Genomic DNA, 24,019 nt, shown 5'->3' with positions numbered 1-24,019 from the left:
GTGTAACAGTGAAGTGTTCAAAAATGATCATATAGGCTGTTTTAAAATCAGTTCTCACCACTACAATAGTTTAATGTGTATCCTTTACTGCAGCTTCTGTTTTTACATGTACAGAAAGCCTGAGTTAACCACAAGTTTTGTTATTGTTCCAATGGCAAGCACAGCTGTGCTCCCTTTCAAAGTTATTAAACCCAAAAGACATTTTTTTTCTCCAGGTAGTGCCTCTAAAGTCAAGATTACACATGACCATATACTGCATGTTCCAGTTTATAAAGTAGACAAGTTTTAAAGCCACAATCAGGAGCACGTTAAGTCTTTGTCAAAGCACAGTAAGTCTTCACAAAAAAAATATAGCTGGGAATGTGATGTTGATAAGCTCTAAAGTAATGGTAGAAAATCTATGAACAGCATATTACTGTCCCTAAGTGTCACAGGAGATCACTACTTACGCTTCTGTAGTCATTCGTTTCCATGGTTCCTGTTTTTTGTGTACATGTGACTGATTTTAGTTGATCGATCTTGCTAAATACCATGTTTATCACCTCTGCTCTTGTGTTGATTCTGCATTTCTGCCTTTGTTCTCCTGTTTTGTATTGAATCTGTGTTCTCGACCCTGCCCTGTTATTGTTGTAATTGTTATTGTTATTTAATTTTGGTTTTCATCTTTTAGACAACCCTGATTTTGTCAATAAAACTGCAACAAAAAGATTGTTTCCCTTATTCTGTCTCAGAGTCCTCAGTCGCTATATTTTTTAAAAGCCAGGGACGCTTGGCGAAAGCCCCATGGCCCGAGGTACATTTACTCATACTGCTGAACGTCAGCTCATCCGTCTCAACAGAGCACACTTTCTTTCTAGTGTATTTAGGAATAATCTTTCATGTTTGAAAAGTTTTAAAGCAAGAATACAAGATTTTACCTAACATAGACGTGGAAAATCTCACCTGAGATGTGTTCCCTGGCTGGCAGATGTGATTTACTTTCACTTTCATTTATTTTCATTTACTTTAATTTCCTTATGTAGGAACAAACATTAGGCAGGTCAGGACAAAGCAAAGGAGTGATATTTTGAATCATTTTTAAGGGAAAAAAATCAAGCATGTAATAACAGACGAAACTTGTCCTGCCAGGCCATGAAAAGCAAAGCAACTAAGCATTAATTCTATGTTATTTGTTAATCATTTTATTAACCATTAGCACTGTTTATACATGACAGAACTGGAGGTCACTAAGATTATGACAAAAAAAAAAAAAACATTGGGCAATAACAACTAGCCACCTAAGGCAGCAATGATGAGGAGTTCCAATAAGACATCATATATTTTACTACTTTACCTAATACTTCTTTGGACCAGTATAAGCTTAGCTGAGTTATCAGTGTAACAGTAAGTGTTCAAAAATCATGATATAGGCTGTTTTAAAATCAATTCTCACTACTACAATAGTTTAATGTGTATCCTTTACTGCAGCTTCTGTTTTTACAGCCTGAGGTAACCACAAGTTTTGCACGTTTTGTCTTTTTTCCGATGGCAAGCACAGCTATGTTCCCTTATAACTTATCCCTGAGTTATTAAACCCAAAAGACATTGTTTTCTCCATGTAGTGCTTCTAAAGTCAAGTTTACATATGACCATATACAGTGTGTTCCAGTTTATAAAGTAGGCAAGTTTTAAAGCCACAATCAGGGACATGTTAGGCCTTTGTCAAATATGTGAAAGCATAGTAAATATTCTTAAACACTTTCAGACGCCACACTTCCCTGCTAGAAAAACCAGCATAGACCAGCGTTCCTGGTCACCAGCAAAACCAGCATACGTTGTGTTTTCGATGACCACACTGGGTGACCAGCTAAACCAACACCAGACCAGCACTACCCTGGCAAAACCCCCCATAAACCAGCTTTGAGCAGCCTGGCATGCATGCTGGTCTGTGCTGTATTTTTTCTAACCGTCAACTCTAAGGGGGTGGAAATGGGAAGTTTTTTTCCACTACTGACCATAAAAAGAAAACCACAGGCTATACTGACCATCTCTGTATTTATCTTCTCGTGTCTCTGATACTCCGATTCAGAACAGCACTCTTGAGATTTGAAGAGAAGCAACATAATCTAATCCCTCCGTGCTTCAGATTTTTAAATGGCGTGGATTTTAATCTAAGTCACCCAACCGGGCATGACTTTAATGATTAACTCAGTCAGTGCTGCGACAGTGCGAGGTGATTTCCAGAGGTCACTTTAAAAGCTCACAGGTGCAGTGAAAAGCGAAAGGAATTGAGCAGCTGAAGGTTTCAGGTGACCGGAGTTCTTACCTGGCGGAGAAACTACGACGAAAGCCGGGATTCATGTAAGTGTTAGACACTCACATCTCACAGGCTATTCAGATACCAATTCAAACCAAAATCATCTCAATGACTTCGTTAGTCGTCATAACACAGGATTAGCTCGTTGCTACGCTCGGCAGTGGCTGCTACGCTCACCTGTTCAAGGTGACTGTGACTAACTCACTGGAGTGTATGTGCAGTTTAAACACACACAGGACGCGTTGTTTAGTGTCAGCGCTTTCAGTAAAGCTCATCTGCCTGGTAGGTTTCTACAGTAACTAACCCACAGTTGCCTAATGTGACGTTTCGGGGACTGACTGGTGGTTAACGTGGAGGGATATTTAATCTCGTAACATGAAAGGAACTTAACCTGCAGCTATGCAGTCGAGGGCTGTGAGTGGAAACTGCTGCAACATTACTGCAAGGCTTATTGGACTTTCCAGAGTTCTTTAAAGGGCCAATATCCTCCATTTTACTTATGTTCTATTTCTGCCCCTAAACCCAAAATTAGTCGCAGTTCATTTCTACATGTATACAATCTCTGTTCTCATTGACTACTGTGTGTTGTGCCTCGTTTAAAAAAGCAGCTCAGGCTGAAACAACTCATATAGCTTTACCATGGGCTAATCTATTGTAAAATGCATAGGCGAATGTGTGTTAATGCATTGGTTTTCGTGACATCACAAAAACAGTTCAAAGCGGGCTGTTTCTACAGCTTCTTTTCCATCATGTGTGGGCTGTATGGACTGAGGGACAAAAGGAAACTTAGGTTTTTTAATGGTGTCGGTCCCTTTAAACAACAACAACAACACCAACAACAACAATAATGATAATACTAGTAAAAAAAGACAACAATTAAAACAGTTATGTCAACAAACAACCTCTTCAAAAACCTTTTTTTACCATTTTTATAAAACCTTATATACATTAAAATGCATCTCAGCATGGTTTACAGCACAAAGACAAAGGGGATAAATGAGTAAACAGAAATGTACAATGTATACATGGATATTCTAAAAACTAAAAGTAACAATAAGAAATATCAAGGATTAAATAAAAATAAGTAATGAGACAAAAGATATAGAAAGAATCTAATAAAATAGAATAAAAATAAATAAAATGAATTAAAACTAGGTACATAGAAGAAAAGCTGCAGTAAAAAAATATGTTTCAAAATGCTTTTTAAAATTGCTAATGGAAGATACTTGTGTATGTCTTGTGGGAGGGAGTTTCACAGTTTGGGAGCGTATATACTAAAAGCAGCCTCACCACTTCTTTTATTTTCTTCTTAGAACAGAAAGTGTTTGATGATCTTAGACATTATTGTGGAGCTTATTCAGTTAGCCAATCTGACCTATAAGAATGTGGTTGTCCATTAATGGCCTCTAAAAACAAAGAAAAGGATTTTAAAATGCATTCTGCATTGAAGAGGAAATCAATGAAGTGCTGCCAACACAGAGTTAATATGTTCATTTTTTCATATTCAGGTTAGACCTCCTGCTGCTGCAGGCTCTACAAGCTGTAATTTATGTATATTCTTTTTGGGTAAGATAGAGTTATGAGATTTAAAAAGTACTGTTATAATTACGTTGTCAATGAGGCTTAAAATCTGAGTCAGTGTCAAGGATAACACCCAGATCTTGCACTTCAGATTTAATGTAGGCTGCCAAACTTCCTAATTTGCTCACAAGTTTAGCTCTATGTGCAGGAGATCCAGTAAGAAGAATATCAGTGTTTTGTCTTAATTCATTTTCAAGAAACTGTTGCTCATCCCTGCCCTGCGATGGACTGGCGACCTGTCCAGGGTGTATCCTGCCTTCCGCCCACTGACAGCTGGGGTAGGCTCCAGCACCCCACCGCGACCCAGAAGGATAAGCGGTTTAGATGATGGATGGATGGATGGATGTTGCTCATCCAATTTATTATGCTTGATATACTGTTAACTATCTAATCAACAGCACCTATTTCACCAGGTTCAACAGAAATGTAAGGCTATGTGTCATCCACGTAGCTTATAAAAATGAGATTCTATCTCAGACTTACTACTTAATAATTATGACTTAGTATCTCATAATAATGGCTGTCATAATAATGAGTTAGTATCTCATAAATCTGACTTAGCATCTCATAAAAATTGTCTCATTATGAGATAGTAAGTCAGTAATTTGAGATATTAAGTCAGAATTATAAGACACTAAGTCATTATTATGACATACTGTGCAGCCTTTTTTTTCAAGTGGCGGAACCAGGCTTCCATAGTGACCTGATCTGAAGCCTGACAGAATTTATATTCATATATTTTGGAGGAAAACATTTAGCAGACTGTGTACCTCTTTCTCCATAATTTTGCCCAGAAAGGGAAGATTGGAAAGAGATTGGCAGAGTCGGAGCTGTATGTCTTGAGAAGCTGTCTTACAGCAGCCATTTTAAGAGAGTCTGGGAAGCATCCTGATTCTGAGGAACTGTTTACAATATTTAAAGTAGTGTTACAGAGAGAATCAAAAACCTGTTGGAACAGGATCTAGTGTGTATGTAGTGGATTAACAAAATAAAGCTCAACTTCATTCATTTTATTTAAAGCATTTAGAGTATAACATGGTGGGTTGTTGGGCCCAACACACTACTTCCCACAAGCTGGATGCTAGATTTAATATGAATTATTTGATTTTATAAAACCATGCATATTCCACACTTTTGGACAAGGATTCCTCAGTCACTGTTGGTGAGGGATTTAAAAGCCGGTCTGTGGTAGAGAATGAAAATCTGTTTTTTTTTTTTGTCTGTAATAATCTTTAAACTCTAAGTACTGCTGTTTCTCAGAGCACACTGCCTTGTTGCACAGACCTATAGAATTTTTAGAATTTCATAGTGTGTTGTTAGTCTCTTTCTCCAGAGTCAAAGGGCTTTTAGGTCAGTGTGGATCATGTGCAGGACATAAGGTCTCCAGAGTCAGTAAAGTGGTTGAATTTCCCAAGCTTCATTTTACATAAAGGTGGTAAGGCACGAACCTTCAGGATTGCAAATTCAAAAACTGGCAAGTTTGGTCATGCACTGTCAGGGTTAAGATTGTGCTGCTGATAGATGAGAACCCTTACACGCTCAATTTCTTTTTCTCGAAGTGCACGAGCGCAGAGATTGCGAAATGTTTTGGCCTGCCTCAACCTTACTCTAAGAAAGAATTTTTTTTTTTTCAACTCAAAAGACCGAAATGTGATCCCACTGACACTCTCATAATGACTTTAATTACAGTAATAACCAAATAAAGTACAACAGGTACTGAATAATAAGTCAGTAATATATTACTAATAATATAATATACCATAATAATAATAATAATAATAATAATATACAATCCTGCACAAAAGTCATTTGGAATATGATAAGTTAAAAAATGAAAATGAGTAAATGTTTATTTGTTTAAAAATACTAACAATATAATAAATACAAATAATCAATTAAACACTACATGTGTGTCAGTGTGTTAGATTCCAAAGCTCTCCTTGACGAAGACCAGTATTACAGTTACCATCCAATATATAGTTTATCTAATCAACTCTTCATTAAATTAAACCTGATGGAATTTAACAAATCCTTGCAATGGCTGGAGTACAGTGAGAAGTCAATAAGTTAACTTGTGTTTTTTTAACTGTATTCATACATATTCATCTATTTATATAGTTTAATAAAGAAATCCTATCAAGATTTACTGTATCTATGTTTATTTGTGTCTGTTTCAATGTTATAAAGTGTTTTTACTGGCAAAAATACACTGCTGAGATAAATAGTTTTGAGACTTTTATGCAGCACCATATATATAAATCATTCTACGTTGTTTTTGTGTTACATGTAGAAAATAAAAAATGGAGCTTAGGAACTTACGGGTTAAAACTGTGGAAAATGTAATCAGTTCATGCAATCTTTTGGTACATTTTTGTACCTTCCTGCCTGCCTCTACTGCAAAGCAGTGAGGTGACATATACATGCCCCTCCTCTCAGGTAAAATAGCATGTTGTCAGTAAACAAAAAACACATGATCACAGTGTATCTGTTGACAAGAACAACTTACTTCATTCTCACAGCCAGGTCAACTGTTCAACTCGCTTCATACCAAGACTGATCATTTTGGTGTAACCTGTTTATTAGTTTTTTTTAAAACAAAATTGATTTATCTTAATCTTTCACATTCCTGTGGGTCACAGGCCTATCGCTGACAGAATGGCAGATAATGGAAGAGGAGAGGCAGATGGAGCCTATGATGTGAGTGAAATTCCACCTTGGGATGAGGGCTCACACTCATTTGATACGATGGAAAATAGCAGAGCACAGATAAACGTCAAAGAGAAGAAACACGGAGTTATTGAGTCATTCAGAGGAAGCCTCAAACGAGTTGGAGAAAAAAGCCCTCTGTCCCTGAAATACAAAGGCTCAAAGAACAAAACAGAGATAGGGAACACCTCCGACTCTCAGGTGCATCCTCCACCTTCACCAAGTAAGTGGCAAATTGCAAAAGCGCTTTGATCTTCAGATTTTGTCTTTTCTCAAGGTCAGGAGTAGAATAAGCTTGACAGACAGACAAAGTGGCGACCTCTGGTGGAGGTGACACTGTGTAACACGAAGGGTCCTGCTCTGAATAAGCAAAGGTGCCATTGACCAAAGCACTGAAAATCAATTCAGACATGTAACATGATTCAGCACATTTTACATGCAGGTGGTCCGCTCCAGAGCCCACAGAGCCGGAAATCTCAGCCCTCACATTCAAGAACTCAGTCAGGTAAACCCAAACAAACATCAGGAGGTATTGAACAGATTCCTTACCCTCACACCCAACAACATTCCAAAACCTGCCCTTAAAAATACACCAGCTTTTCTTTTTGATTTTTTTTTTTTCACTTCTTTGTTCCTCAGTGAGGCATCATTCTGATGTAATACGTTTAAATGGTCCTTTTCATTCATACACAGATTCAGTGGTTCATTCAGGAGGTGAACTGCCTAAGAAGCGTGAACCTGGAAGATGGAGTTTCCGTATGGGGAGTAAGAAAGAGAAAACAGCATCCCTAACACCCAAACAGGAGCAGCTGGAGGTGGTCACAGAGGATTTGATCTCAGCAGAGGAGATGATGCCAGAGGTTACAGGAGGAGCAGTGGAGGAAAAATGGTCATACACACTACCAGAAATACCTCTAGCTCCTCTGTCAGGTAATTGAGGTTAATAGGTTCCCCTATCCCTTCTGTTCTTGTAAACAAAAAAAGGAAATTAATGTTCTTATGTTCTAATGAGTTGACTTTCAGGTTTTTTCTCAGTTCTAACCAATGAGGCCAATGCTAAGCTTATATTAGTGTTTTAACTATGCCATTTGAGAGCCACTGAGCCCTCTCTAGAGTAGTAGATGGGTCATATGATTGTTGTTTATCCCCACCAGTCTAATTGCTCTGTCTTGCTATGTCTCTCTTGCCTATCTGTATGTGCAGTAATGCAGATTAACAAGCTCATTGAGATGGAAGTTTTGGAAGAGGCCTATCTGAACCTGCTATCCTTACAGTTAGAGTTTCAGCGTGATCGGGAAGCTCCAAGTGAGGAGGCCTCTTCAGTGGAACTGTCCCATAAAGAGAAAGACTTGAGTCTTCTGTACAAGGCCCTGAGGACCAAACTGAATGATATTGTCCGACAATCTTGTGCCTTGCCCTCCCGCAACAAAGAGCTGCTTGTGCTCGTCGCCTGTATCATCCAGGAGGAGGAAAAAAGAGAAGGAGATCTGGGGGGGATGGGGGAATGGAGAGAGGCATGGAGGGCTGCAGTACGGGAAGGGTTGGGGGACACACTCAAGGGAGTTCACCTGGACAGCCATGAGCAAAGCACTTCCTGGTTGCCGGTACACTTGGGACTTCTGGGTAAAGCAATTGTGGAGGACTTAGAGAAAGTGAAGACAGAGCTTGTCAGCTCATACCCACCAAGCTTTAACGTGTTTGAAACCTACGTATCATCTTGCCATGAGGTTGTAGGAGAACACTTGAAGGGGCTTCTGGGGAAAGTGACAGAGACAAAGGACTACTATGCTCTTCTGGATTTCATTATTCACCGCTACCAGAGGTGAGGAACTTGTTTTTTAGTAGTAGAGTTCTTTCTGGGGTAGTTATAGGGATATCATCAGATGAAATGCAGCAAGAGTGACCAATATCACCATAGTGGCTCTGTTAAAGCATCTATTCATTATTAATCATTTACAGACGTAGTATAATCTTTATAGAACAACTTTAATATCTGGTATTATATTTGCCAGAAAATTTAGTACAGTATAAACTATGCGCTCACGGTTAGTGCGAAATGGGTGATCATAAAGGCCAACATTCCCATTTCAAGACAAGTTCTGTCCTTTGTTATTATGAGAGCACTTTAGCATAGCTATCTTTATCTGTGTCATCTGTGTTTACAAAGCAAACTTCCTATTCTCTGTAAATTTTACTCCTAGTGAATAGTGTATTTGGACATATAGCATGAAAAACCAACAGGATATAGTGTCCTGGTTTTCCATATACTTCACCCAGAGCTGCTTTGGGTATTGTTCAGGGGGGAACCATGAGCCTTCAGAGAATGCCTAATGAGTTCTCTGAAATATCTGTATACATGTCTGTAATTTTTGTAATAGAACTTTAGTAATTATTTAGTAATTATTGTTATGTTTTTGTAGAAAACTTGAAATACTTGAACCACCCAATAGAAAATTATTCAATCAGTATTTTTTTTACCATGGTATCTAGATAGATACAGCCATGCTAGCTTTCCCATGGGTTAGGCCTTCAAGAGCTGGACTGAAGGCCTAATGTGACAAATTATCCACCAAAATAATCAGGAACTAACAGTGGAATCAACTAATCATGTTTTGATCTCCAATAGGTGGGACCAATTCAGTCATTTAGTCTAACCAGGTTTCAGTCACTTATTAGAAATGAAAAATAGCAGTGGCTGCTTTACTGAAAGAGCCACTATAAAACTGCTACATACAAAGTAAAATATATGTTAATATCTGTTACAAGCTTTAGATAAAGCAGGGAATGTTTAACCCCTTAAACGGCCAGGACCCACCGCTGGGCCCAAAGTTTTATTACACACTTCTATAACCTAAGACTAGCTCAACTAGTTTGCTAGTACCTGTAATTACTGAATAATAAGCCTTAGTATGTAATAAGCGTGTGATTTTAAGGGGTTAATCTAGAATGACCAAAAATTTATTTGCGAATCCCTCTACTGTACCAATAGAGGTGCTAGCAAAAATTAGCATTATTGTAGAGATGTTTTTTCCTTGTTTTCGACTGGGTTTTGACATTTATGGCCTGAACTTACGGTCAGAAGGTCATGCTCTAATAGCTATGGTTTGCCACTGTTAGTCTGCTGCATTTCTGCTACGTTTTGTGCCAACAAGTCTCTACTGCTGGACAAAGAGTCACTTTGAAGGCTAGGGAGTTACTTGAGAGTGTCCCTGAAGAAATGGTTTTGCAGAGCATTGTGGTATTTGTAGTATTTTAAGCTATGCTCTACAAAGTCTTGTTTGGGCATGGTCTTGCCTTGTTAATTTCTACTGATTCAAGAAAGTCAGAATTTAAGAATTGATTCAAATATCTCAGAAATATTTTTTAAGTGGTGTAGTTCTTCTTCAAGGCATCATGTACAAACAGATACAGCTATTTCTTTTGCTTAAGAATGATTGCAGCCTAGCCAAAGTACCGCTTACATTATATTGAGGAACACAATGCATGTATGAAGAGCATACTTTAACACTTCAGTAAGGTACTGTTTCATGAAATTTCAGAGCAGAGATGATTGCCCATGTCACAAAATAAGATCTGATGGTTCATCCAGTAAACACTGTTTATGTTTGGAGTAGTTGGTGTGCTGTAGAAATCGAACCATTTTATCTCCTTGTTTATTTAAGGTTTGTCTGTGTGTTTCATTGGAACTGTGAAATGGGTAGATAAAGTTTGCAAATATACTGTATGGACAAAAGTATTGGGACACACCTCCTAATGATTGAGTTCAGGGGTTTCAGCCACACCCATTGCTAACAATTGGATAAAATTAAGCACATAGCCTTGCAGTCTTGATAGCTTGATAACTTGATGAGCTCAGTGACTTTACATGTGGCACTGTCATAGGATGCCACCTTTGCATCCTATGACAGTGCCACATGTAAAGTCACATGTAAAGTTTGTGAAATTTCTGTCCTGCTAAATCTGCCCCATCAACTGTAAGTGCTATTATTGTGAAATGGAAGCACTTAGGAGCAACAACAGCTTAGCCACGAAGCAGTAAACCACGCAAACTCACAGAGTGGGGCCAGCATGATCGGAAGTGCACAGTGCCTATGCTCTGTTGAATCACTCACTAAAGTGTTCCAAATTGCCTCTGGAAGCAATATAAGCAAAAAACCTGTGCATCAGGAGCTTCACAAAATAGGTTTCCATGGCTGAGCAGCTAACCACAAGCCTAAAATCAAAATGCACAATGCCAAATGGGGGGGGTGAGGGTGTAAACACACCAGCACTGGACTATGGAGCAGTGGAAACGCATTCGGTGGAGTCACGGATCACGCTTCTGTATCTCGCAGTCTGATGGACGAGTCTGGGTTTGGTGAATGCCAGGAGAACATTACCTGCCTGACTGCCTTGTGCCAACTGTGCCATTGTGCCAGCCAAATGTGTGGTGGAGGAGGGATAGTGCTATGGGATTGTTTTTCAGGGGTTGGCCAAGGCCCCTTATTTCCAGTGAAGAGAAATCTAAATGCTTCAGCATACCAAGACATTTTGGACAATTCTATGCTTCCAACTTAGTGGGAACAGTTTGGGGAATGCCTTTTTCTGTTCCAGTATGACTGAGCCCCAGTGCACACAGCAAGGTCCATAAAAGCATGGCTGGGTGAATTTGGTGTGGAAGAATTTGAGTGGCCTGCACAGAGCGCTGACGTCAACCTCATCAAAGATCTTTGGAATGAACTAGAATGGAAATTCAACATCAGTTCCTGACCTCTTCTGGATGAATGGGCAAAAATTCCCACAGACACACTCCAAAATTTTGTAGAAACCCATTAGGCTGGAAGCTGTTATAACTACAAAGAAGGGACCAACTCCATAGTAATGCCTATGGATTTAGAATGTGACGTCATTAAAGCTCCTGTGTGTGTAATGTGAAGGTGTCCCAGTACTTTTGTCCATACAGTGTATGTCACAGTGTAATTTCTTTAAATAAATAAATAAAAGTTTGTTACAATGATTTTGCTCTACTTAAATCAGACATCACAGCAGAAATAATGATTAATCTGACAGTGTTGCACTTTATGCAGCGAGAAGGTTATGGGCAGCATTTCTTTGCAACCAGAACTGAAAGAAGAGCAGCGAACTCTGACACTGGATAGGGATTTCCTAGACCAGATCAAGACTGGATACTGCAGTCACTTACAGGTGAGATACAGGGGCAGACCGGTTGTGCTGAAGTTGCTTTGTACAACTGAAACAAACCCAAAGTGATGAAATTCCACATACAAGTCTCTCTGTTGATAACAGGCAGATGTGAGGTCATCCCTGGATAAGATAATTGAACTGGAACACGAAGAGATGTGGAAAGACAGCAGACAACCAGATATTGATGAAGACCTCTACAACTCTCACATCCACATGGACATCTGGACGGTGAGGCCAGATGATCTGCCCACTTCTATAAACATGATTTAACTTTCACTTAGTAGGCAGTGTGGGAACCCCCTGGTTTCCCTTCTCTTATGCAAACCACATGCAAAGCAACAGTTTCCCTGTTGGGGGCATTAATGGTCCACAGTGGGTACACTAGAGTAAGGGCCTACTGTTTGCTTTTATAACTTAATAGCATTCTATTTTTTTCCTTCAGAATATAAAGGGGAAATTTCAGGCAACCAGAGGGCTTGATGTGAACCTGGAACAGAAAGTCATGTGCGCTTGTCTTGACGAGCTGAACAAGTTTCCAAGACGGTATTTACTTTCTCCCCATCTAAATATAAATTCTGCTGAATGTCCCCTTTACTTTCATTTTCATTTGCCTTTTCTCTGCTGGCATCAGACTCAAATGGGATTTTACATGGATTGTTTCCAAACTCTGTAAGGTCTGGTAAAAACCTCAGTCTATGAGCTCATGGACAGCTTTTACAAAATCAAAACAGCAAGCGTTTAACAAAATCTCGTAGGAAGTCTGTATTACATATGCCAGTGGATTTACACTTTTCACAGTACAAATCAAATTACGTTACAGAAATGTGGGATTTCCACCCACCAACTATTGAAATATTTTCAATTGTCCTCCTTTTTCTCTCTCTCCCTCCCCAAAGGTTTGAGTCAGCCTTTGTTCAGTGGAGCAGTGCTGTTTTGGATTCCTCCCTGTGGGCTATTTATCACATCACTTATATCAACAGCTTCAGTGCACTGAAGTAGGTGCCATGTCACACACTGTAAATCCCCAACATTAAATCAATTTGAAACATGTTGCAATGCTGCAAAAGTCCCACAAATTCAGATCTGGTGCATAAGTACAGTACAGTGTGTAAGTATCTGGACACTTTTTAAACTCCATCCTTTAATGTCATTGCATTGTTAGTTCATGCATAACAGAGCTGTCTAAAGGTGGGAATTTGGGTGCAGTGTTTTCAACTGGGGGTTCCTGCTGTTCTCTTTCAACATTAGGCGCAAAAAAGTGTCAACATTCTTAAAAAATAATAACGCATTTAGAGCGATGCGATACAGGGGTTCCCAATCCCAGTCCTGGAGACACCACGATTCGCACATTTTTGTGTTTCCCCTCATCTGTCACACTTGATTCAACTTGGTAACTGATTAACAAGCTCCTCATGCACTGGGTCAGGTTTTTAGAGTAGTTAAAATAAGCAGAGCATGAGGTGTCCATGACTAATTTTGGGAACCACTGCTATAGAAAGTCCCAAAAAGAGCCTTTTAATGGATTCATTAAACTATCAGAAATAGTAAACAACAGGCAGAGCTTGGCAAACGAGGGTAGTAAAAGATAAAAACTGAATGGATTGCTTGCAAGGATGTAGCTATAAGTGTGGCAAGATCACACAGAGGTGTCAAGGACTACCATTAAAATTAATCAGCATAACCCAAAATGATTTACCATAAGATGTAAACTGGTAGGCTTCGAGAACAAAAAACTTATTGACAGATGTGATGTAGATTAACCTGCACCAAACTGATGGAAGGAGGAAAGTGTTGAAAACAAAGGAACTGCTGATGAAAGCAACACAAACCACCCTATTTCGGAAACATGTTGGCATGGGCATGTACTTATGTATCCCAGTGGAAATGGCTCACTGTCTTATTGATGATATCACTGCAGTTATACAGAAGCGTCTTAACTGCTCAGAGTGCCTCAAAATCCAATTGTATTTCACCTTGTAGGGGAACAGTGACCCAAACTGCACTTCTAAAAAGTGTAATATTCTTGAGTGGACTAAAGATAAAACCAAACTGGAACTATACTGAGCTGCCGTGTACATCTGAGGGTGCTTGAAACAACATTTCTAAGAAATCTGATAACACACTGAACATTTTACTTTTAAAATTCTAATTCACTTCATTGTGAAATGTATTCAGCAATTTTAAGACAACTAGTCTCATCATTCCCTAAAGGTGGAGTCAGCGATTCTGGAGAAAGATTGTTGATTCTTGAACTCCACAGAAAAACAATTACACCCCTCCCTTCAGTGCTACTTCAGAAGCTCTGCCCCCCCCCTTTCATGGACGCACATTGCCAAGGCGAACAACACTGGCTAGAAAACTTGTTTTATTAGATGCGTGGCCATAATACCCTTCGCAAATGTTATACAGACAAATACCATGATATAACCTTAAAACAAACAATGACACAGCAAGTAATGTAACCAATGTTAGATAGCAACAAAAGCTGGACCACTTTGTTTGTTTCCCGTTTACAGAGCCAAGATTGTATATAAACACTAGATTTTTTTCCAGTGAGCACACAGATCAAACAGCTAGTGAAGACTGTGAGGACATATTCGCTGAATTTGACAAAAAGTGTAGTGGATTAACATTGCTTACTGCACCTTTAATTAGCTAATTTTTATTCATGTTATTACTTAATTACTGTCATTACTTAATGTAATTATTATTTATATGTGCAAATTCAGTGAACTAGGACTTGGTTAATCACGTTTAACAGGCACTTTTAACAAGTAAGGCATTCAGTACAGTCATGAGCAAAGTTTTGAGTCGAATTACATGTTTTGTTGATTTTCTTTGTAAAACTGAGTTAACATGTTCTCTGTACAGAACACACTTCTGCACATTTTAATGCACAATAACTGTTTATTTACTGAATTTGACATTTTTGGGGAAAAAAAAACTAAAATATGGCCTGTGCAAAAGTTATGGCAAGTTTTATTTTTCCCAATACATTAGCAAATAAATAGAAAATGTACATTTATATTTGCAGAAAAAATGCATGTTTATGTTTGTTCCCGGTAGAAGATGTGTACTTATATTCATTTATGAAAACAACAAATCTGCAATTTAACCAGGGATGGTCAAACATTTGCGAATGACTGTATGTTTGTAGTTTGGAACAATCTTACCCAAGTATGACTACAGGATTTTGCAGTTTTTCAGTATTAAAAATATTTGCATTTGAGCAGTCAGGTTTTTTAGGAAAAGTAGGTAATGTATTTTAAGTCATATTGTATGTCTGGGATGCATAAAATGCTTTATTATCGCTAAGATGTATAATATGTCCCAGGTTTTATTTTTATGTGCATAATGAAGCAATTATCACAGAGAATTCTATCATGACAAGATGGACTGACTGGATGAATGAACATAAAGCAAATACTACAGTCAGCAGAAAAAGTGAAATAAAAAGGCATGAGGTCAGATAACAGCAAGCAGCATATCACAGGCAAAGGTAACTATACTTCAGGAAAAACAGATTCAGTACAAAAAGTCCAGACAGAGCTTGTCTTTATACTGCAAATCAATTTACAATGTAATGATTTATTAAGGCTACAGATAGGGCCTAATGATTTGGACACACTCATAGCATAGCAAAAAGGGGAAATTCAGAAAATAGGGCAATTAGTACTCAGATGTTGTTAATTACAGTCGTCTGTCACACTTGATTCAACTTGGTAACTGATTAACAAGCTCCTCATGCACTGGGTCAGGTTTTTAGAGTAGTTAGAATAAGCAGAGCATGAGGTGTCCATGACTAATTTTGGGAACCACTGCTATAGAAAGTCCCGAAAAGAGCCTTTTAATGGATTCATTAAACTATCAGAAATAGCAAACAACAGGCAGAGCTTGGCAAACGAGGGTAGTAAAAGATAAAAACTGAATGGATTGCTTGCAAGGATGTAGGTATAAGTGTGGCAAGATCACACAGAGGTGTCAAGGACTACCATTAAAATTAATCAGCATAACCCAAAATGATTTACCATAAGATGTAAACTGGTAGGCTTCGAGAACAAAAAACTTATTGACAGATGTGATGTAGATTAACCTGCACCAAACTTTTTTAAGTTTGAAGTTTGAAATTCAGAAAATAAGGCAATTAGTACTCAGATGTTGTTAATTACAGTGCTTAAATATTGACAAAAAGGTCTGCAGTATGATATTTGTAGTTACATTTATTAGCTGGTACAGAATGCAGAATGACATGAAAATGTTCAGAAAGAAGATGCCACTGCGCTACACAGGTACAGAACAGGAGAAGAGCTTACACTAAGGCTGTTAAGAGCTTCACTTTCATTTTAGAACATCACTTTCATAAGATTTTATTTTTTATCATGTGACCTAATAGAAACAACAATAAGTCAAATTTGTCATCTTGCTGCAAGTAGGGAAAGTCCCTAAAGGTAAAGTCTTTTAAATACATATCAAAACAGAGCACAGCAACCATGCAAACCAGTTTGGCATGTTTTGCTGATTGTTAGTTCAGTGTTGTTTTAGCAATTGACACATTCATTTTACGTATGAGAGAAAATCATTTGGAGAAGTTAACCTGTTCACTACGTTTAGTAAAGATGAGAATAAATGCCATTTTGTATTAAAAGTTTAGTTCTACAATGGATGCATGTATAACAGTATCTATATCAATGATTTGACCACATATAATGTTCATACCTTTAGTCACATTAGCATTATTTATTGTTTCGTTAAAATCAGTGGTCCCACATGACCAATAGACTGAATTAAATATGACAGATTAAGTGATAACTTTTTTGGGCCATATTGTTTGATCAGTTTAAAATATTTCTTTAGATTTGTGTTTAGGAAAGGCGGCTCAGAGAATATATGGAAATGTATTATTTCACATATGGACATTCATGGGTTAAAGGAGCACCAAAAAACAAAATAACTGTTTACTTCTCTGCTGTCTGCATTTAAATGCAAGCATTTTTGATAAATAAAAAGGATGTTATAGAATAACATAGTTGAATGGTGGGCTGTTTGTAGTCTATACTTGTCCCACCCATCATGAGTTCCAGGTGAAGTTTGGGTTTTGTTATGCTATAGAACTCAGCAGAGCCAATCTGAATGGTAGCTCTATCATGTAGTAGCCACTGTTGCGGCTTTGATGGGTAGACTGAGATAAAATGTCAGTGACTTCTTACTACGTGAGATGCAATAGAAACAGCACTGTAGAGCACATTAACAATAAACCATTACAAATCACATTCATTTGAAATTCTTATTTATGAGTTTGTGTGTCTTTTCACCTAGAGAGCACATGGAGGGCTACAGTGAGAGCTGTCCACAGCAGGTGGAACTGCTGGGCAAGGAGGTGGACGGACTGATCCACCGCCTGAGCCAGGCTTTGGTGGAACATTTTAAAACTGATGTTAAAGTGAGTGAAAGTACAAGAATCCTCCAGTGGTTTAGGATGTTGTAGAACAGAAATGCTTCCCTTACTTTTTTCAGAATGTATTTTTGATCCAATCAAAGTGACATTGTTGTTCTCGTGAGCTTGACTGTGCTGTATAGATGCTCATGTTCCTAATACTGGAAGAAATCCATTTGAAATTATATAAGTTAGGTATTCAAAACTTGTTGCAAGGTATTTATAAGGCTTAAACTCAGCCACCTAATACCACATAGGTTTTTGTCATGAATATCACAAGGCCTATTGCAAACTAGTACCGTGATTAAAAATCTCCTGAAGTCGCCGTATCTTCATACTGCTACACTCATGTACAGCTTGGTCTCATCTTGAGTCTTAGCACATTATATCATCTAGTTGCAATTTGGCTCAGTCACTGTGTAGGCCATTTTTCCATTGTGTCAGGATGTTGACTAGCTGAGTCAAGGTGGCCATGCTAATACACAGAACTTTCCTCACAACAACTTCTGTTTATCAAGTAATCAAGTGGGTTGTCAAGTTTATTAATCTGTTTATGCCTAAATATTTAGAAAAGTAATTGCCTCATAATATCTTCTGTTTGAACAAAGAGCTCAAATTTGGTGTCAGGCTACTTTGTGGCACTGCCTATCCAGCCAATATCTGGATATTTTTAAATAACTCTTTATGTTTCAAATCTCTAATATTGATCTTGCTTACTCAGTATTTCTAGAATGATACACAAGCAAACTAAAGTAGTCTTTTTTTCTCTCCAATATGTTTTAGTGTATTATGAGTTAAAGAGATGCATAAAATAGTATCAGTAATACTGTGACTGTAAAAGTAGTAGCTATAGGCCACATTCACAAATAGAGCCTGTCTTAGAGATCAGTATGAATCACATTCTAAGCATATAGTTAGATGAGCTGATGAATGAAGGAATTTTGACCTCCTAATGCTTTTTGCAGCCTTTTATGAGGAGGATGATGACGAGGAAGTGGCTATCCTCTGATGAAGACTTCCAACAACTAGCTAAGAGAATTGAAACTCTGTCTCAACATTGCAAACACATGAGTCCTCAACATGCACAGGTCTGAAGGTTTACATCTCTCTCTCTTTCTCTCTCTCTCTCTCTCTCTCTCTCTCACACACACACACACACACACACACACAAAACCACTGATGGATTGATGGACTAGGTTTGAACTGGATTAAATGACATGAGTGATTTCACTGCCATCTATAATGTGCCACACAAAACACTGCACATTATTATTATCTGACAGCAACAAGAGTGTGACCAAAATACTCTGGACAGTTTTTATCTGGTCATTTTCAATGGCAGAACATGCAAGAAAAAGGAAGTTTCAGGACATTTTTCAAATGGTCAGTTAGTCATAATGAAACTCACATGATCTTCATATCTACGCAATTGCACAAGACCATTATAAGATATTAGGAGATGTATGTGAAAGTGTATGGTTCTCTATTTTGTTGCTTAAAATGGATTGCTCTCATGGATGGATCTCATGGAAGTCATGAGATGGAGAAAAAAAAAAGGAAATTTAATTTCAGTAATTTTTCATAATAACACATTTTATAATACCTACAAAAGTATCATACAATATATATTCATCAATTTTTACATTACTTTCATTTTCCAGTGACCTCTTTATGTGTCTTTCATTTGTTGATCTACAGGAGCTTGTGAGTGAGGTGCATTACTTTGTGGTGAAGGAGTACATCTCGCAGCTGATGAAGAACAACTATTCATGCAAAAACAGGAAGAATGAAAGAGCAGGCTCTAAAATGAGCGAGCAGTGGGGTGAACTCAGAGAGCTCTTCCAGGAAATGGTACACCCACCACTGTTTGTTTTCTTTTTGCTTCTCATGGTCTGCAGTCTGAGGGGTTAAGTCAACCTACACATAGGTCATTCTGTTGCAGCAGGTTCAGATCCAGATCAAGTCCAGATAAAACAATACAATACCAGGATTTACACCTTGCAACAATAACATTAACTGCAGCAACACTTCACAGTGGTCTCTTTTTGCTAAATCATTCACTCTTACCAAACAAGTGTATTGTTCTTCACTTGGGGTTTGAACCACAGGCTACTCAGTGATAGAGTCCAAAAATTAAAGTATGAACCACTGTGCTATTGCCATATTCCTCTGATAATGTAATATGGTTTTAGGGTGTATTGACAGCACAATGGTTATGCTGTTGCAGAAGTTTCATGTGACCTAATAGCACTTTTTCACCAGACAGTGTGATATGGCCCAGTATAGTTACAAATCAGTGATCACACAGTTTGTTGTCACTGACCTGTACTGTAACCATAAAGCACTCATAAGTGCATTTGGTTACCCTACTTGCCAGGATACCAAGTGAACTGAACAATGACATATGGGTGGAGCTAGACCACTGATATGTCAAATTGCAATCCAATCATCAGAACTCCGTAGAACCCCAGCTACATTCACAGGTAGGCTTAAGCAATGATACAAAGGTAGATCTCTAGATTTAGAATAGTAAATGTACCATGCTGTACCACACTGATTAAAAAGTATTCTTAAAGTCCAAAATATTCCTAAAGACTCACACTGTTAAAAAAAACTATTTTTCTGTTAGGCTCCCCATAACACTGGCCTTTTCTATTATTGTTAATATATTGTTAAACTTCTGTGGTACATCAGTGTCATTGACAGAGCTAAAGTCCAAGGCCTGGGCTTAACCCACTGTTCTACCGCCATCCTCTCTTTCTGTAGTTCATGCTAACTGAATTAAGATAGATTTTACTAGTAAAAACCACGTTTTTGGCGTATCTTGAGCAAACACTGGTTACATGGTTATGTTCAAAGTTAACATTGTGGATTTACACAGGTTCCTGACAGGCGTTCAGAACTTCTGGTGAATTGCCAGTACTTTTGGAACAAGTTTGCAATTATACCTTACTCAATCAGCTGATACGGTTATATAAGAGCCCCAGCTGTAGTATAATCTTATTAAACCTTATGTAAGAAAGGAATACTTCTCTAGTTCAGATGTTATGTTAGTAAGTCACTTTTTGTTGCATGATTGTTTCTTTACCCCTTAAAAGGCCAGGGACCAACGATAGGCCTAAAGTTTTATTATGCACTTCTACAACCTAAGAATGGCTCAAAAAGTTTTCATTGGAGTCCCTGTAGTTACTGAATAATAAGCCTTAGTATCTCACTATAGTTCAGTGTTGCGGCTCGTGTTGCTTGCTGATTCTTGACACACTCCAAAAATCCCCCAAAATGTGATTGTCGCATTTTTTTATTACATTTAAAAATATGAAAGTGAAAGGCAGAACTGCAAAGGGTGATGCAATACAGATTTCATTATTAATTATGAGGAGGCTGTGGGAATGATGTTTTCAGCCGGAGAACTGGAGTTTATCTTTTTGTGTTTTGTTATGGTTGGACACATTTTTGTTAGAAATTTACTGAACATCTCTTTTTCTGATAAAATTTTGATTGAAATCTCTTTACAAATGCTTTCTGTGTACAGTGATGATATGCATACTACATTATCTTACAGTTGTTTCAATCATTCTCCATAGAATTCTGAACAGAACTGGCTCTACCCAGTGGGAGACCACCTGAGCAAGATTGTCGGACAGAAAAATAAGAGTGAAATAAAGAATAATCTAAAGCCGCTGATTGATGACTATCCAGACATCGGGTGAGGCCCCCATTTTAATCCATACATCATAGCCAGTGGTTTTCACTGCTAGATAATATACACCAAAAGCCATTGTAGTCAGCTAATCAGAACCCTCGAGTTTAAAGGATGTTGGGTAATTTACCACAGCATGACTAAAATAATAATTTATATATGTATGAAAAACACTTATTAATAATTTTGATATGCAGAAATGTGATATACCCCAAAAACTAAAAAGAGAAGGCCACACACTGAATTTCAGAAAAAGAATACATTATAAAATTTAATAAGAAAAAGTGATTTCAGGATTACAGGAGCACAAAAAAAGGACATAATTAAAAGAATGGATAGAAATACAAAAAATAATCTTAACAGGTTAACACATTTGCACAAACATACAAGAACTCAGCTGTAAAGGCTTAACTAAGGCAAACATGAAAAAAAAAGTAGCAGACTAAAACTCTTAAGAATAAAGATAAACAGCACAGTAAAATAAAAAGCCTGGAGACGAGACGGGGTGTGTGGAGTCAATACAACTTAGAAAATACCATTTTAAGGGATTATGACACAATTATGTTCCCTGACTGAAGGTACTGAGATGTCCCCTTGAGGGTACAACCCCAGTGACAAGAGCGGTACTGCCCCAGTTTCATACCTTTTTTTGAGAGTGTATTTAAATCTGTGTTGGGTATTCCAAATTGTTTGCTGACCTTCACTGACCAGATGAATAACAGTTTGCAAAACTCTTTATGGTTAGTTCTGGATGACTTGTCTGACTTCATTGCTTTTCTGTGCCAGCAGTAAATTCTGCTTCCACAGCTCTGTGCCACTTTTGCAACAGTTTGTCAGTGTAGGACTGAATAAATTGCTCATTTTTGAGAAACCCACAAATTTGTGGTTTTCACTCCTTTTTGTATTAATTAAGTGAAATCCCAAAAATCTATTTGACAGTCTGTAATGAGTCACTCATTCTTAGCGTAAACGGTAGGAGATCTCCTTCCACTGACCTGTTAATTACAGGAAATGCTCTGAGAGAGGATTTGGAAGGTGGGTCAGTGATGGAGCCTGGACTTTCCAGTCACATTCCCAGAAGTGACCGTTTATGCTACTGTGAATTCATTAAGCCAACAATGCATGCCATCCAAATTATGCCTCATGTATCTTTGTGTTGTTTCTCCATTATCAGTAAGAAGCATCTCTCAGCCGTGCTGTACTTCCGTGGGATGATCAGGGGCAGAGAGAGACAAGTGATCCTGCAGAAGCTTACCGAGCTGAAAAGGCTCCCCAGGAATGCTGGGGACATGCAGCATGCTCTCTTCGCTGAGATACAGCCTGCAGTGAACACAGACTGTCTAGCCAACATGCCTTTCTCCTGCTTCTCTGTCCTAATCCCAGAGAGCTAGTCATAGAAAATGCTGGGAATAATGTGTTGTTCTGTATGCTACACACTCTGTCTCATGGGTTCTCAACTAGACACATGCTGGTAATTACTTTTTTGTGAGATATCCTGTTTTAATCTCTTAGAATTTTACAGATGTTCACATCCTCAGTCTTATTATTTATGAAAAACAGTGTAAATTGATTGTGTTACTTATAAGCTTTAAGAGTTATTGAGTTATTATTAAGCCTTAAGAGGAAATTCTGGAGCCAGCACATTATGACTGGTATCAGATTGATTTTCCTTTAAGTTTCCAGTGGAGAGCCCCTACTATAAGTGTGTATTACACAGGCAATTGCAACAATAGTATCAGGGCTAGTATCTCACCTGCAGTGATTTTAGGACACCAAAGTGGCCCCACTTTCAAGAGGAAGGAAATGGTTAGATGTAAAGTATGCTTCCTTCCTGTCAGTGTGTGAACCAACAGTGAAGCAAACAGAATTTTACTAAGCTTAAACCACTACATCATGAGGATTTTAACTGAGAAACCCTGTTGATAGGGCCACTCCAGAGTAGTCTAACATATCATTGTTTGATTCTAGCTGAAATGAGCTCATTATTAAAATCTTTATTTATGCAAACACTTACTTGTGTATACAATAATGTAAATAAATATAAAAGGACATTTAGAGTTCTTAAATTAAGTCATTGCTTGTTGACCCTTTCATGCAAGAGCATGTCTGTAACTTCTGAGTGTTTTAGAAAATTCTGTGGAAGCTGTTGCTTTGCTGCTTTGAAATCCTTGACTGTAGCTTCACCTACACAAATAACATTACTGAAAGTTAAAGTAAACTGTAAGAATGATTTCTAATGCATTTGATAATCATAAAGTTCCTGTGTCTGTTTAAAAATGTGATATATTTCAGATTTGTCTGCCTTTAAAGTCACACAACAACCAAAATTAAGGAACAAGAGAATAAGAAAAACGCAATATCATAGCATAATGCCACACAGAAGAAACACAGGAAGGAAAGGGACAAGGACAGAAGGAAAGGGAGAGACGAGTTAAGGAAGGGCCTGCATGGAAACAACGGTTGCCAGTTTTACAGGTAGCATATCTGTCTGGATTTAAAGGAGGCACAAACGGGAATCAGCGGACATCCTGAAGTTCAGATGCAGCACTTTGATAATGACTCACAACCAATGTTGATCTCCACTCCTGCTGTACTTGAATACAGGAAGAGAAGAAAGTGGGCACAGACATCTTTTAGCATCCATAGGCTTCCAGTATTCTGTATCCGTACAAGATTTTCTGCAATATCTTCTGTGAAGTTTATACATTTATTTTCTACACTAGCCAACCAATTGCTGATGTAGCTGTACAACTTAGAGATGTATTTTGTCATTGCCGTAGCCATACAGTGAAGTAGTTATGAAGTAGTTAGTACATACAACTTTGTTTTAGAATGTATTTGAGTATTTATTGAGTATGTTGATCAATTTTCTCAAGTCTTTAAGTCATGGAATATATTTAGGAACAGCCCTCTCATGTATCATACTGATTAAAACCTGTGGTGGGGGACAGAGCACCTGCAGGTGTCTTCCCCATCTAACACTGACTTGGTTAAAGCAGATAGCTCTACACAAATTATATGTAAATCAGACAATCTACATATACAATTGCTAAGCTATTATAATGCACGCTTGGTTCAGAAACATAACTGAACACAGTGTCATTAGTGAGATTCAGTC

At 38.0% G+C, this 24,019-nt stretch overlaps 2 protein-coding genes across 2 annotated transcripts in view; one reads left to right on the top strand and one right to left on the bottom strand.

The window, feature by feature from the left end:
- LOC118810039 overlaps positions 1 to 2,579 on the bottom strand; it is a 28,411-nt gene extending 25,832 nt beyond the window's left edge. The window contains exon 1 of the mRNA XM_036573556.1: positions 2,306 to 2,579. Within this exon, the coding sequence (XP_036429449.1) occupies positions 2,306 to 2,340 (35 nt within the window). The 5' untranslated portion in view covers positions 2,341 to 2,579. The remainder of the gene's footprint in view (positions 1 to 2,305) is intronic.
- A 3,953-nt stretch (positions 2,580 to 6,532) lies between these two features.
- On the top strand, positions 6,533 to 22,292 carry LOC118810038 (exocyst complex component 3-like protein 4). Its single transcript, XM_036573555.1, has 10 exons — positions 6,533 to 6,806; positions 7,277 to 7,513; positions 7,787 to 8,405; positions 11,650 to 11,767; positions 11,870 to 11,995; positions 12,210 to 12,310; positions 17,084 to 17,207; positions 18,900 to 19,052; positions 20,786 to 20,907; positions 22,076 to 22,292. The coding sequence occupies exons 1-10, from the start codon at positions 6,533 to 6,535 to the stop codon at positions 22,290 to 22,292; spliced, it is 2,091 nt and encodes a 696-aa protein (XP_036429448.1).
- The last annotated feature ends 1,727 nt before the right edge of the window (positions 22,293 to 24,019 follow it).

This window comes from Colossoma macropomum, unplaced genomic scaffold (genome assembly GCF_904425465.1).
Source record: "Colossoma macropomum unplaced genomic scaffold, Colossoma_macropomum, whole genome shotgun sequence".
Taxonomy (NCBI): Eukaryota; Metazoa; Chordata; class Actinopteri; order Characiformes; family Serrasalmidae; genus Colossoma; species Colossoma macropomum.
Note: the sequence above shows the minus strand (reverse complement) of the source record. Positions and strands in the feature narration are given on the sequence as shown.